This window comes from Apium graveolens, chromosome 3 (assembly GCF_009905375.1).
Source record: "Apium graveolens cultivar Ventura chromosome 3, ASM990537v1, whole genome shotgun sequence".
NCBI lineage: Eukaryota > Viridiplantae > Streptophyta > Magnoliopsida > Apiales > Apiaceae > Apium > Apium graveolens.
In genome coordinates, this window is record NC_133649.1 from 242,637,651 (window position 1) to 242,650,082 (window position 12,432).

The 12,432-nt window shown below is 42.1% G+C and overlaps 2 protein-coding genes across 2 annotated transcripts; both read right to left on the reverse strand.

The window, feature by feature from the left end:
• Window positions 1-9,822: 9,822 nt before the first annotated feature.
• Window positions 9,823-10,311, reverse strand: LOC141714916 (uncharacterized). The gene has a single exon (XM_074518412.1). The coding sequence runs from the start codon at window positions 10,309-10,311 to the stop codon at window positions 9,823-9,825; it is 489 nt and encodes a 162-aa protein (XP_074374513.1).
• Window positions 10,312-10,377: 66 nt separating this feature from the next.
• Window positions 10,378-12,151, reverse strand: LOC141714917 (uncharacterized). Its single transcript, XM_074518413.1, has 3 exons — window positions 11,805-12,151; window positions 10,776-11,568; window positions 10,378-10,677 (listed from the first exon to the last, which is right to left on the reverse strand). The coding sequence occupies exons 1-3, from the start codon at window positions 12,149-12,151 to the stop codon at window positions 10,378-10,380; spliced, it is 1,440 nt and encodes a 479-aa protein (XP_074374514.1).
• Window positions 12,152-12,432: the final 281 nt, after the last annotated feature.

Sequence of the window (12,432 nt, forward strand, 5' to 3'; positions counted from 1 at the left end):
CTAAAGTGTTTAGAAAAAGGATTAATAATTAAAAGGTGTTTTAATTATTAATGTGAATAATAAAGGGTTAATAATAATAATATTTTATGGGAAAATTTTAGCTGAAAATTTTGCCTATAAATATACTATTATAAACCCTATTTTTATTCTAACCCCAATTTTTAGAAAAACCTAATTCTCTCCACCTCCTCCTCCTCCTTAATGTTGTTTTCTTGGTGGATACCGGCGGAGTGCTTCACGTTTGAGGAGCAGCTGCTAAGGATCTCCGATCGTTGCTTTTGGATCGTATATTAAAGGTTAGTAATCGATCCATATGTTTTTACCACGATTTATATGCTTTTATTTGGATTTTATGTGTAAAAAGTGTTTTACCATGTCTCCGCTGCGTTTAAAATCCAACATTTTATACAATTTATTTATCATCCTTTTGATTCCACTTATTTTCTTAATTAATTCTCCATTCTCATAATTTATTGTCTCTTTTAAACATAAGTGATCTCTTCTTCCTGATAGTACTAATATGTTCATCATTAGGTAAGTCATCTCTGTGGTTAACACTGGAATGAAGGCTTTTTATTTGTAAACATTAAATTTCTTACTAACAGAATCATCAAAACCCATTGACAGCTATTTTCTTAGCCTTTCTTAGATCATCACTGATTGCACACACTTTTATTTCTAATTAACTCCCACTATTCCTTATCTCCTATTCGGCTTCCTCGAATTAAAGATATGTTTCATATTAGTAAGCGAACAATTTATTTGCCTTTTTTTTGTTTGGACACTATCCTCTTATTTCTAGTTTACATGTTAGCACTACCCACTTTTATTATACATCAGCTACTTATATTCGCGAGTTTTCTAGTATCTCAAAGTAACTTCCATTACCTCGTCATTCTATATGGATATACATTCCCGTCCTTCATGGAGCACTATTACAGATGGTAACATCTTTTTGCTCTATCTTGCACCTTTAGTTCTTGAAAATGTTCTTCTCGCTAGCATGTACCAATAACTTCATGTTCCTCTTATTTGTTGCAAAAGGGCATATTCATCTAGATAAAACCTCACACGGGCTTGCAGTAACATTGCGCTATTTCTACTAGACGTCTGATTTCTACTAAGGTCTTTACTTCCTTCAAATCCCTAATTGATTTGATTATGGATCTGAAAATCATGTCAGAATCTGACTTAATCTAATTAGAATCGATTTCCAGTTAACTGACCATTAATTGGTAAAGTTAATCAATTAACTCTTTTAATTGATCAATTAAACCAAGTGATGACTAGCTAAATGAAATCAAAGACCAATTATATAAAGTCGGTTTGGTCATAACAACCTTTTTCAAGAACCGAGATCGCAATCATTTGGAGTATCAATGAGAATCTCAATAACATATGAAAGTATATTTTATATTTTGGTAGGGTACTTTCTGAAAATTTGGGAAGCATTCCCCTATAATATTGACTACCAGTTGGACTCAAGCCGACACCCATACTCAACCAAAGCATTCACAATCATATCAATACACTTCCATTAACCAAACTCATCATTTCACCATTTTTCAGAATATATCATACTGACCACCACATAAATTGCTAATTAAAATATCATACATCTTCTAATTGGACTAAGGTCTTAAACCAACGATGATTAATTTAACCGTACCTTTTCTCAATTCTTTCAAAATATGACTAATGAACTTAAAATTTACCTTGTTATTTCTCAAAACTTTATTTCACGATTCTTTTAACTTATATTTTTAATCTTATTTCTCACCAGTGATACTTGCATATAGTTACTTTTTAAGAATTATACTGCGTTCTTCAACTAATCACACAAATCCTTTATCCTTAAAGATATATACTAATTCTTATTAGTTAACTTATTTAGCTTCTTTTAATCAGTACATGGTCTCAACCGACACTATCGTAATATGGGGGATTTCAAATGATTCTAGAATATTATTTCTTAAAAGATTTCGTAGTTAAATCACCATCCCTTCATCTCCACTTATGTTCCCGTACCGAACTTTCGTCGTTGGCTCGGTTATGGGTATTTAAATTCACCATACTCATTTACTCAAGTTAGAGAACCTAACAATTCCTTGAAGAACACACTCAAAACTTGTTTTCAATTAAGATTTCTTCGATCCTAAATCTTCATGATAAATATCTTCCCACGATGGAAGGATGCTTCACATATTAGTCGCTTGTCTGAGTCATTTTTAAGGATTCCTTAGTCTTCGATTATCGTCCCGACACTCGTTCGCTTTGTCTGATGTACATAGCTTCACTTTCTTATTTTATAATTAATTTACTTACTACGGTTCACTAACTATTCATTTCACGTCAAAATCTCCTGACTTGAAGTGCATCGTGATAATGCAATCTACCGTACTGACGAAATCCTCGTAACAAGAACAACCGTCTGATTTTATGTCTTTGTAACGACCACGTTATCGGTGTATCCATTCTTTCTTGCCTGCAGATGTCCACCGTTTATCGGCTTGCAATCATATCTATATTCGACATGTAATTCCACCTGCTACACTGGACTATTCCACTTCTTTTAAAATCTTCAAAGAGTAGACTTTACGTAAGAGGAGATTTTGTGTATATGATTTTGATTGAACTGCTGTGTAAAGAACAACAACGCAACAAAACAATTGGGAGAATCTGTAGGTCAAATCATAATTGAAGGAGGAAGAATGAGTGAGGATTTAGATACGAATGAGACAACCATATTTGTACTCAAGATGGCCAGTCTTTCATACTATATGGCATACAACACATGATTAGGTTGCGTCCCATCAGACTCTTCATCATTCCGACAAAGCGTCACACCACAACCCTGTTTGTCTCAATCAGAAAGCAATATTTTGAGAAGAGAAATAATTCGGAAGGAATACAATAAATTTTCTTTCCTTCTCGCCTCATATAATTTATTAATAAAATAAGCTCATATGTATGCAATAATCAAGAAAAATATATGTTATCGTATTAGAGAAAAGAATGACATTATTGGTCACCGTCCACGTTTCACTTAAGTATACCTTCAGGGATCATTCGATTAACAGATTCGCAATTTAGGTCACATCATAACTTCAGAATGTCATCTGGAAATGCTTCCAAATTAAATACTTTAATAATTCAATCATAATCGCGTCCTTACGAAATTTATAGTCATTGCTTACAACTTCATCTATGTTGCGTAGAATAACCATCGCAACATCTCAACTTCGTCGATAGGAATATTATTTTTCTCCAATCATCTGGAAGATTCTTCCATTTCCATCAATCATCCTCTATCTTTTTAAATCACAAATCTTGTTAATTTTAATAATTTTATGAATTGGGTAAATAATGTTTTAACATGTTTATTCAATTATTGTTATTATTAAACAAGGTTTACATACGTCTTTGATGAGAAAACTTTAATCTTCTCTATAATAGTGGGTCTATTTGGCCCTCTGAATAAACCATACTGAATCTTGATCGCCTATTTTCCCGGTAATTTATTACATATCACAACAAGAACTCAAGTAGTAATTTGACAACCAATTTTTAAAACTCATTTTGTGTAAAAATATTTTGAAAGTTTATTAAGAAAAACTTTTTCGAAAACTTGTTTAAAATTTTGAAACTCAGACATGTGGTCGTCATTACTATATAAGTTACTCATCATTCTTATAATTCCTAATGAGATATCTAATTAAAGGAACGTCCATATAAGGGCCTCTCCACTTTGGTATATCTTCTATTTCTCATTGGATTCTGTTCGCATTTACTAGTCGGCGAAAGTTCATTTACCATTGTATACCATTTTATTCGTAACTCTAATCCCAATACCGACGTCTGGTATTATTTTTGACATTCTCAGTGTCATTCCTGATGTTATAGTTATAACCAATTGATGTCCTTCGATGTTCTACCCGCAAATAAAGTCGCATCTTTGTTAAGTATACCTAATATATTATATGTCATTCCTTACACTACACCCGAAAAGTGATAAGAAGCTTCTCACCACAGTGGTGCCTTTAAACTTGCGAAGTTGGTTCTTCGTTAGCTTAAATCAACTCGTTACCTCCAGGCTAGAGTTTGCCCTACTACGCAATTCTAAGTTGGATCTTTCTAAAATTCACCTAGCTTTCCTTATACAAAGTTCCCACGAGAAACAATCACACTTTCTTTAAACCATATGCAAGGCAGGGTAATTTACCCAGTCTCCGCCGAGCTGTCGACTCTTCACTACTATAGGGTCTGAGAACTCAATATATCTATAGCGTCAATATATTCGCCTTACACTTCTCTTAACAATAGCTTCCCTTACTAATCCATATCGGATCCACTAATCCTAATTCACACTCATTTCGAACTCAAAATGAGTATACTTAGGGTCTTTCCTAGCTTGTATGGTCTATTACTCCTATCTTACTCTCACATATTCTATTTTTGGGACCAATAACCTGTAACTCTGATACCAACTTGTAACACCCCAAATCCGGGGTCAAGATTTGGTGCTACTAAACAATTTTTACATAATATAAAATAATATACAATGACCCCTTAATTCTGGATCGCTTACAGGTTATGGTATGAAACAAAAATCTAACCTTCTAAAATTTACAATAACTGAAACACAAGTCTAAATACCTTTCTACTAATTCCCTTGTCTTATCTTTCTAGCATCTTCATCCTCTTGCAGCTGAGATTGTTCTAACTTCTGTTGTCTATTAAAAGCTATTCACTTTTATCCTCATTTGTCTCCGAAAAAAATAAGAATTTACAAAGAAAGAGTGAGCCAAAAAATGCCCAGCAAGTATATAACTGATTTCCAAGTATCACTATCAAAGGAAATTTCCGGACATAATTTTTTAATTATTTCTATTTATTTGAAGTAGTTCAGTGAATAAACATTGGTCGTTACTAGCCTTTAACTATAAATCAAAAGTGACGAGCAATTCCCGGATTCATCTCCTGAATCAAGGTTTTGTCTGGTTTTGTAATCATAAAACTTTTCAAGAAGGAATGCCGTTAATGGAGATCAACAATAAATTAGACTAGACACTAGAACCAACATATGCACTATACTCTGCTGATCAGTCAGGATACAGTGCAGATCTATACCCGTCTGTATAGACCCACCAACATATAAGGTACCCAGGAACTAAGGCCTCCATAATTAAGGGTCCAGCAATATTTGGCCATTAGGGTCCAGTCCATCACTGGCCCTCATCATAACCATCCAGTCCATAGAGTATTTTGATGTCAAATTACATTGATTTCAAAACATCCTGATTCAGGGTTCGCAAATAACCCGACATAATAGGTATTTGCTTAGGATATTGTTATAGGGAGAATTTCGTATAACAGTGTTGTGGAGGTTAATGGGCGAAACAAAGATCAAGGACGATGTATGAGGGTCGAGGAAGATTGTTTGGTGGTGGCTGAGCTTGTATGTTGACTCCTTAAGAAAGAATAGGGTTTTTATTCTCGATCAAATATCGACTCATGTCTCATACAAGTGCCTACGTACCCTATTTATAGGGATCAAGCCTCATGTAGTTCTTTGGGAACAAGTCACATAGGCTAGGGTTAGGACTTCTCAGCCCGTGCAGCCCAAGCCCATGATAGAGTCATGCCTTCAGCCAATTTAGTCACGTAAATCTCAACCGGCTCCACACGCTTCCTACAATCTCGCGGCATCTCCGCAATCCTTCCCGTGATTGTAGGAACAACCTGTGTCAGCCCCGAAATCTACGAGCAACTCAATCATCTATGAGTTACTTTCCATAACGAGCACAAAGTCCTCTAATGCGGGCCGGCCTGGCGGCCTCGGCCCGCACCGCCTTCATTTTCAATCAATAAATACAATATTATCTTCAACTCTATTAGATGTGAGCTCATCGGCCCAGCCCGCGTGTGGGCAACCGAGCTCAACTCGAGTACTGTCACTTGAGCCCACCTCGCATGAAGTCACTTGAGCCCACCTCGCGTATGAGAGCCCAGTCGGCAAGTATGAGCCTACCTTACAGGTGTGAGCCCAGCTCGCATGTCATGAGCCCAGCTCGCATGTGCTAGCCCAAGTCACATTGGTCCATGATTCTAGCCCACACATGAGAGTCCAGCCATTCAATGCACCTATGGGGACCTATTTAGGGCCCATGACCGAAAGCGGGCATAACAACTACCCCCAAAAATTCCTGGTCGCCTTTTGAGGCTAGAAATTTTTTAGTCTTTTATGGCCTCGAAGGTGCGAGCCCACCAGGCCGCACCAAACCGCCTCGCATGCCTTGCCTCACATGCATTTCATTTAACATTCATTTTGACAGCCATTGGACAACTGGCATGGGGATCTGTGTCATCATCTGAGAGGGTGACACGTGTCACTTCCCCTTTCTCTCTCCTATCCCCTATAAACATGTGAGATTTCAATTCATTTCTCACATTTCCAAGAACACTTCTCGAATTGCTGCTAAATTTGCTCAAGGATCTACCACGGCGAAGATCATAATCTCCACAAGAACCGTTTACCGGTGGTGATATTCTCCCGGCACAGATTCATCAGGATCTTCATACACTTCTCCAACAGGTATTCTTCGATTCGAGCCCATTTGCATTCATACTTAGTCCTTCAATTTGAGCACACAGCCATTTGTTTGATGCGAGCCCACACACATTCACAACATGCGATGCGAACTCTCACCCATTCTTGTAATTCGATGCGATCCCACACACAATCACGACATGCGATGCGAGCCCGCCATTTTAGATACCTAGGTGCAATTTCGTGTGAAATTTGAGAACACTTAGGTGCGCCCCCATATTTGTTTTTGTTTTCTTTTTAGGGCCACACACTAATTTTCACCATCTTTTACAGATGTCGAGTGCGTCTTCAGCCCGCTCCTATGGATCGTCTCACTCTTCCTCGAGCCCGGCTCGCACCTCTGCTAGCCCGGTTCATTCTTCAGCCACCCCGTCTCCATTAAACCAATATCCACCCGAGCAGCGAGGCTCAATGGACTTTCAACGCGAGCTGACTTCTCTTTCTGGTCGTCTTAGCCAACCCATCTCTCCTAGCTCAGCTATCACCCCTCAAGGGGCTTTGAACATTGCCAGAGTTGAGAACTCGATGCGAGCAGCTGGATCCGGCTCGCTTGAAATTCACCTCGACCCGAACCCTGAGGATTTCACCAGGGAGAAGAATATATATGATTAGAGAGATAGGCCCGTGGACCTCTCTCATATTCCAGCCTCCCTTGGGGTAGAAGAGCTGCTAAACCGCGAGCCCGCTCCCTTGGATAAAGAGCGAGCCGATGAGATTTAAGAGAAATGGCTGAGGAGAGGGTAGCCCGCCTGAGGCAAGCTGTAGCTAACAACCTCGACCTCAGTCACCTCGACTCAGAATCTACCGACAGTGACTTGAGGAGTGCATACTATGACACCAAGAAGAAAGGAAAGGAGCCCGTAGCTGCTGAATATCCTATCTTGGGGCTCGAGGTTGAAGAGGACGGCTCGCATTGGTCCTATGACTCTCCTCAGAGCGAGGAGGTGGTAGATGTTACAAGTCAATACAAGATTTATAACTATAACTACATCTCCGTGGCCTCTCCTGAGCCTTATGTGCCTCCTGCCCAGCCCGAGCTTGAGGGAGAAATTATTTTTAAGAGGCAGATCATTCCTGATGGGGAGGGGAGATCAACTGCAAACGAGGAGGTTAAGGTGCTCGCTTGCCGGTACCTTCCCACCTCGCTGACTCAGAAACACCTGGTCGAACACATTGAGCAATTCCAGCTCGAGGGCTATGTTGTCCTGCCCCTGCCTCACATGAGGTGCTACAAATTTAACCATCCGGAGAATGGAGGCAGGGTGCCTCGCATGGTTTTGTCCATCTTCCTACTAAGGCTAGGAATCTCCTCACCCCTTCATCCCTTCATTAAAGATGTTTGTGAGCACTACCAGCTCGTACCCCTTTAGATCAACCTGAATGGATACTGGGCCGCCCTCGCGTTGTATATCATGTACAGCAAATATGGATTTCCTCCTCTCACAACGAGGCAGCTCGGCTACTTTCTTAACCTGAAGCATTCCCCCAATGACTTCAGGTACTTCTATTTTTCTGTCTAGCCGTGCTTCAACAAAAAGAACCTCATCCACAATGGGCCGAACAACTCAGGGAAGTGGAAGAGCCCCTATTTCTATATCCACGAGGTGCCTCGGGTCCAGACTCTTTTTTATTACAATCCATGTAAGTCTTCCCTGGCCGCTCTCGTCTTTTCTACCATTGTCCCGAGCCGCGGCCGAAGTATACTATCGTCAGCTATCTAAGGCTCGAGAGATGCGAGTCCTCAGCCAGACCAACACAAAGCTCGAGTCCAAAGTCAAGTATCTTCAGAGTAAGGTCGCTGAGCACGGGCAAGAGAAAGTTACGCTGGTGAACAATTATAATCAGAAGATGATTAACCTGAACGCTGCTCATGACAAGGCCTTAAGGGAGCAGAAGGAAGCTCATGATCTGGCCGCTGAGGCGTGGAAGAAGGAGAAGGATAGCCTCGAGGAGAGGGTGCTCGAGCTGGAGGGATCACTTTCTGCCCTGCCCGAGGGTCGTGAGGCCACCCTCGCTGATGCTAGGAACTTGGGGGCCAGGAATTTCATGAAAATTTTTATGAAGAAGGTTCCTGATTTCGATTGGACGGCTCTGGGTGCGAGCACAGCTAGGCATGCCGAGAAACTGAAGCTTGAGATGGAGCGGGATGCCCAAATTGCCGAGGAGGCCCGGCTCGCAGCTGAGCAGGCTCGGGTCGTGGCTGATGAAGCTCGGGAGAAAGAGGCTGATAACCCTTAGATTTAATTTTATCTTGAAACTAAACTTTTGACTGGGTAGGCGGGCACCCTTCTTGCCTCGCGCTTGTATTTGAAATATTCTGCCTTGGGGCATAACTTATTTACAACTTGCTTGTATAAAATGTCAAGTCTTTTGAGCCCGCATATGTCTTTACTGTGCTAGCTGTTTTTTTTTATTTTGTGTAAACTTACCATGCCCCTACTGACCAAAAGCTATCATAGCCCTGGCCGCGTATGGCGGGTATTACACCCTCCCAGCGAGCCGAGCTCGTCAGCTCGCATCCATGTTTAATTAAGCAAAAATCAATGATAATTTAAGTAGAGCGGGCTCGCCTCATTACTAACTCACAAGTGTTGTAGGTTTGCTCGCATTAGCGGGCCGGGTCTAGGAGCTCATATCTTGTTCATGTGTCTTCTCCTCGCATCATGCGGCCCTGGCTATGTTAGAGGGCTGGGCTACCTGTCCCGCATCCATCATCCTGCAAGCCCACAAATTTGGGCTCGCATCGCGGTCGTCTCTAACTTTTATAACTTATGGGCGCTTCTCACTGTTTATATAGTTTTATCTTCTCTTTGTGCTCATATCTTTTTCAAGTGGGCCGTGGCCCAGCTCGTTTCCTATACTTGTTGTCAAGCGGGTCGGGGTCCGGCCTGATTTGTGATTTTAACATGTTAATAAAATGATCGTTCTGTCCTCGCATGGGTTCCCAAGGATGGGCTCCCCTGCTGGGTATTTAATTTATTAACAGAAGTTAAAATATCAAGTGCACAAATAGATATCAATCATTTATTCATAGATAATGGAAAGTGAAAGGAGTACATGCTTGTGGTCTCAGAGAGGCACATATATGGCACTACCCCCCGAGACTTAGGAATATTTTAAGATAATTATAAGTCTGAAAAGAATAATATTACTGATAATACTTGCGGAGGTGTTCCGCATTCCAGGCTCTCGGGATCAACTTGTCTTGCATATCATTGAGGTGGTAGGTTCCCTCCCAGAGCACTAGTTTTTATCTTGTAGGGACCTTCCAAATTTGCCCCAAAGACTCCGTGGCTCACAACCTTGGTGTTTGGCATGACCCGGCGCAGAACCAAGTCTCCCACCTTAAAAGTCCAGGCTCGAACCTTACTATTATAGTGCCTAGTTGTCCTCTGTTGATATGCTGCTATCATAATTTGAGCATCTTCCCGAGTTTCTTCAATCATACCCATATAGAGCCGATGGTTGACCTCATTTTCCTCTATGTCGTAGTTGTCCCTCCGGAAAGATCTTGCCCCCACTTCAACGAGCACCATAGCTTCACATCCATACACCAAAGAAAAAGGGGTCTCTCCAGTTGTAGTTCGGGGTGTCGTGTTGTAAGACCATAGGACTTGGGTGAGCTCTTCTGTCCATGTCCCTTTTTTCTCTTCTAGCTTTGCCTTCAGGGTGTGCTTAATGATCTTGTTAACGGCCTCCATCTGCCCGTTACTCTGGGGGTGGCAGACTGCGCTAAAGCTCTTATGAATCCCCAGCTGCTCACAAAATTATCGCATTTCCTTGCTATCGAATTGTTTCCCATTGTCAGATATCAACTTGTAAGGGATGCCATAGCGACACACAATAGCCCTGTGTACAAACTCCCTGAGCTTTTTTGCCGTGATAGTGGCTAGGGGCTCGGCCTCTGCCCACTTAGTGAAGTAGTCTACCGCAACCACCGCATACTTGACACATCTCCTGGCCTTCGGGAGTTCCCCAATCAGATCAATTCTCCATATAGAGAAGGGCCAAGGGCTCATGAGGGATGTGAGAGAGGCCACGGGGTTGTTGTAATAATTGGCATATCGCTGACACTTATCACAAGCTCGGGAGAATTCAAAGGCATCTTTTTTTAGCGTTGGCCAGTAGTAGCCTTGACGGAGGATTTTCTGAGCTAGAGAGCTACCCCCCGAGTGATTGCCAAAAATGCCCTCGTTACTTCACTTAGGATATAATTGCATTCATCCCCATCTATGCACTTGAGGAGAGGCATATTGAACCCTCTTCTGTATAAGATCCCATCGTATACCACATAGCGGGCCGCTTTGTATCTTATCTTCCTTGCCTCATTCTTTTCGTCCGGAAGTGAACCTTCTTTTATGTATGCTAGAATAGGTGTCATCCATGTGGGGCCGAGGTCATTACTGAGGCTGCCCACCTCGTGCTCGGGCACACTAGGATGCCTCTGTATATCAAGGGGCACGACCCCTAGTACGGTGGCCTCGCGACGCGATCCGAGTTTTTCTAGCTCGTCCGCGCCTTCATTCTGCCCGCGCGGGATTAGTTCCAGCCTCACTTCGTTGAACCTTGCGATTATCCTCTGCGCGCACTTCAAGTAAGGCTCCGTTCTCGGCCCCTTAGCTTGATACCCCCCGTTTATCTGATAGACCACAATTATGGAGTCACCAAACACATTTAAATTCTCCACCTTCATTTCCAAAGCTAGCTTGAGGCCGTTGATCAGGGCCTCATACTCAGCATCATTGTTGGTTGCATGGAAGGCCAGATGGGTCGCACGTCTGATCTTGTGCGCCTTTGGACTGATTAGCTCAATTCCAGCTCCTGCTCCATCACCATTAGAGGCTCCATCCACAAATAGGCTCCACCATGGGGCACTATTTTGGCCCTCCAGCCCAACTTCTTCTGAGCTAGTTATGACAACAAGGGCTCCAGTTCCACTTCTTGATGTGGAGGAAATTCTAGCACAAAATCAGCCAGGGCTTGGCCTTTGATTGTGGTCCTTGGCTTATAATCCACCTCGAACTGGCCGAGCTCAACCGTCCACTTTAACATTCGACCAGAGGACTCTGGTTTGTGCATCACTTGCCTGAGGGGGTAGGAGGTTCGCACCTCTATCTTGTGCGCCTGAAAATAGGGTCTGAGCTTTCGGGAGGCCAGGATCAGAGTATATGCTAGCTTTTCGAGGCTTGTGTACCGAGTCTCGGCGTCGGCTAGCCTTTTACTCACATAATATACCGGGAGCTGGATAGCATCTTCCTCTCGGACTAATACCGCACTTACTGCAAAGTCGGAGACAGCAAAGTATAGGATCAGAGTTTCTCCTGCCTTTGGGTTGGACAATATTAGAGGGCTGCTGAAATGCTTCTTTATATTCTGAAAGGCTTCCTCACATTCTTCTGTCCACTTAAAATTCCTCCCCACTCCTTTAATAGCTTTGAAGAACTCCTGGCATTTATTGGAGGACTTCGAGAGGAAGCGGTTCAAGGCAGCCACTCGCCTCGTTAAGCTTTGAACATCCTTCACCCGTCGGGGGGATCTCATCTCGAGTAGGGCTCGTATCTTGGCGGGGTTGGCCTCAATGCCTCTATGGTTGACAATAAATCCCAAAAACTTCCTCGATTTGACCCCAAACACACATTTCTGGGGATTGAGCTTCATTCTGTACTCTCTCAGGATATGGAACATTTCTGATAGGTGGAGGACATGATCTTTTTCCTCCTTTGACTTCACAAGCATATCATCTACGTAGGCCTCCATGGTTTTTCCCAACTGGTGTTTGAACATCTTGTTTACCAGCCTTTGATACGTTGCCCCAACGTTAA

Bases quoted from the DNA above. Each gene is read 5' to 3' on its own strand.
- LOC141714916 (XM_074518412.1), bottom strand. From the start codon at position 10,311: ATGGAGGCCGTTAACAAGATCATTAAGCACACCCTGAAGGCAAAGCTA.
- LOC141714917 (XM_074518413.1), bottom strand. From the start codon at position 12,151: ATGAGATCCCCCCGACGGGTGAAGGATGTTCAAAGCTTAACGAGGCGA. The intron at 11,569-11,804 runs GTACACAAGCCT...ATTTTGTGCTAG, and splicing joins CTAGCCGACGCCGAGACTCG to AATTTCCTCCACATCAAGAA. The intron at 10,678-10,775 runs GTAGCTCTCTAG...GATAAGTGTCAG, and splicing joins TTTTGGCAATCACTCGGGGG to CGATATGCCAATTATTACAA.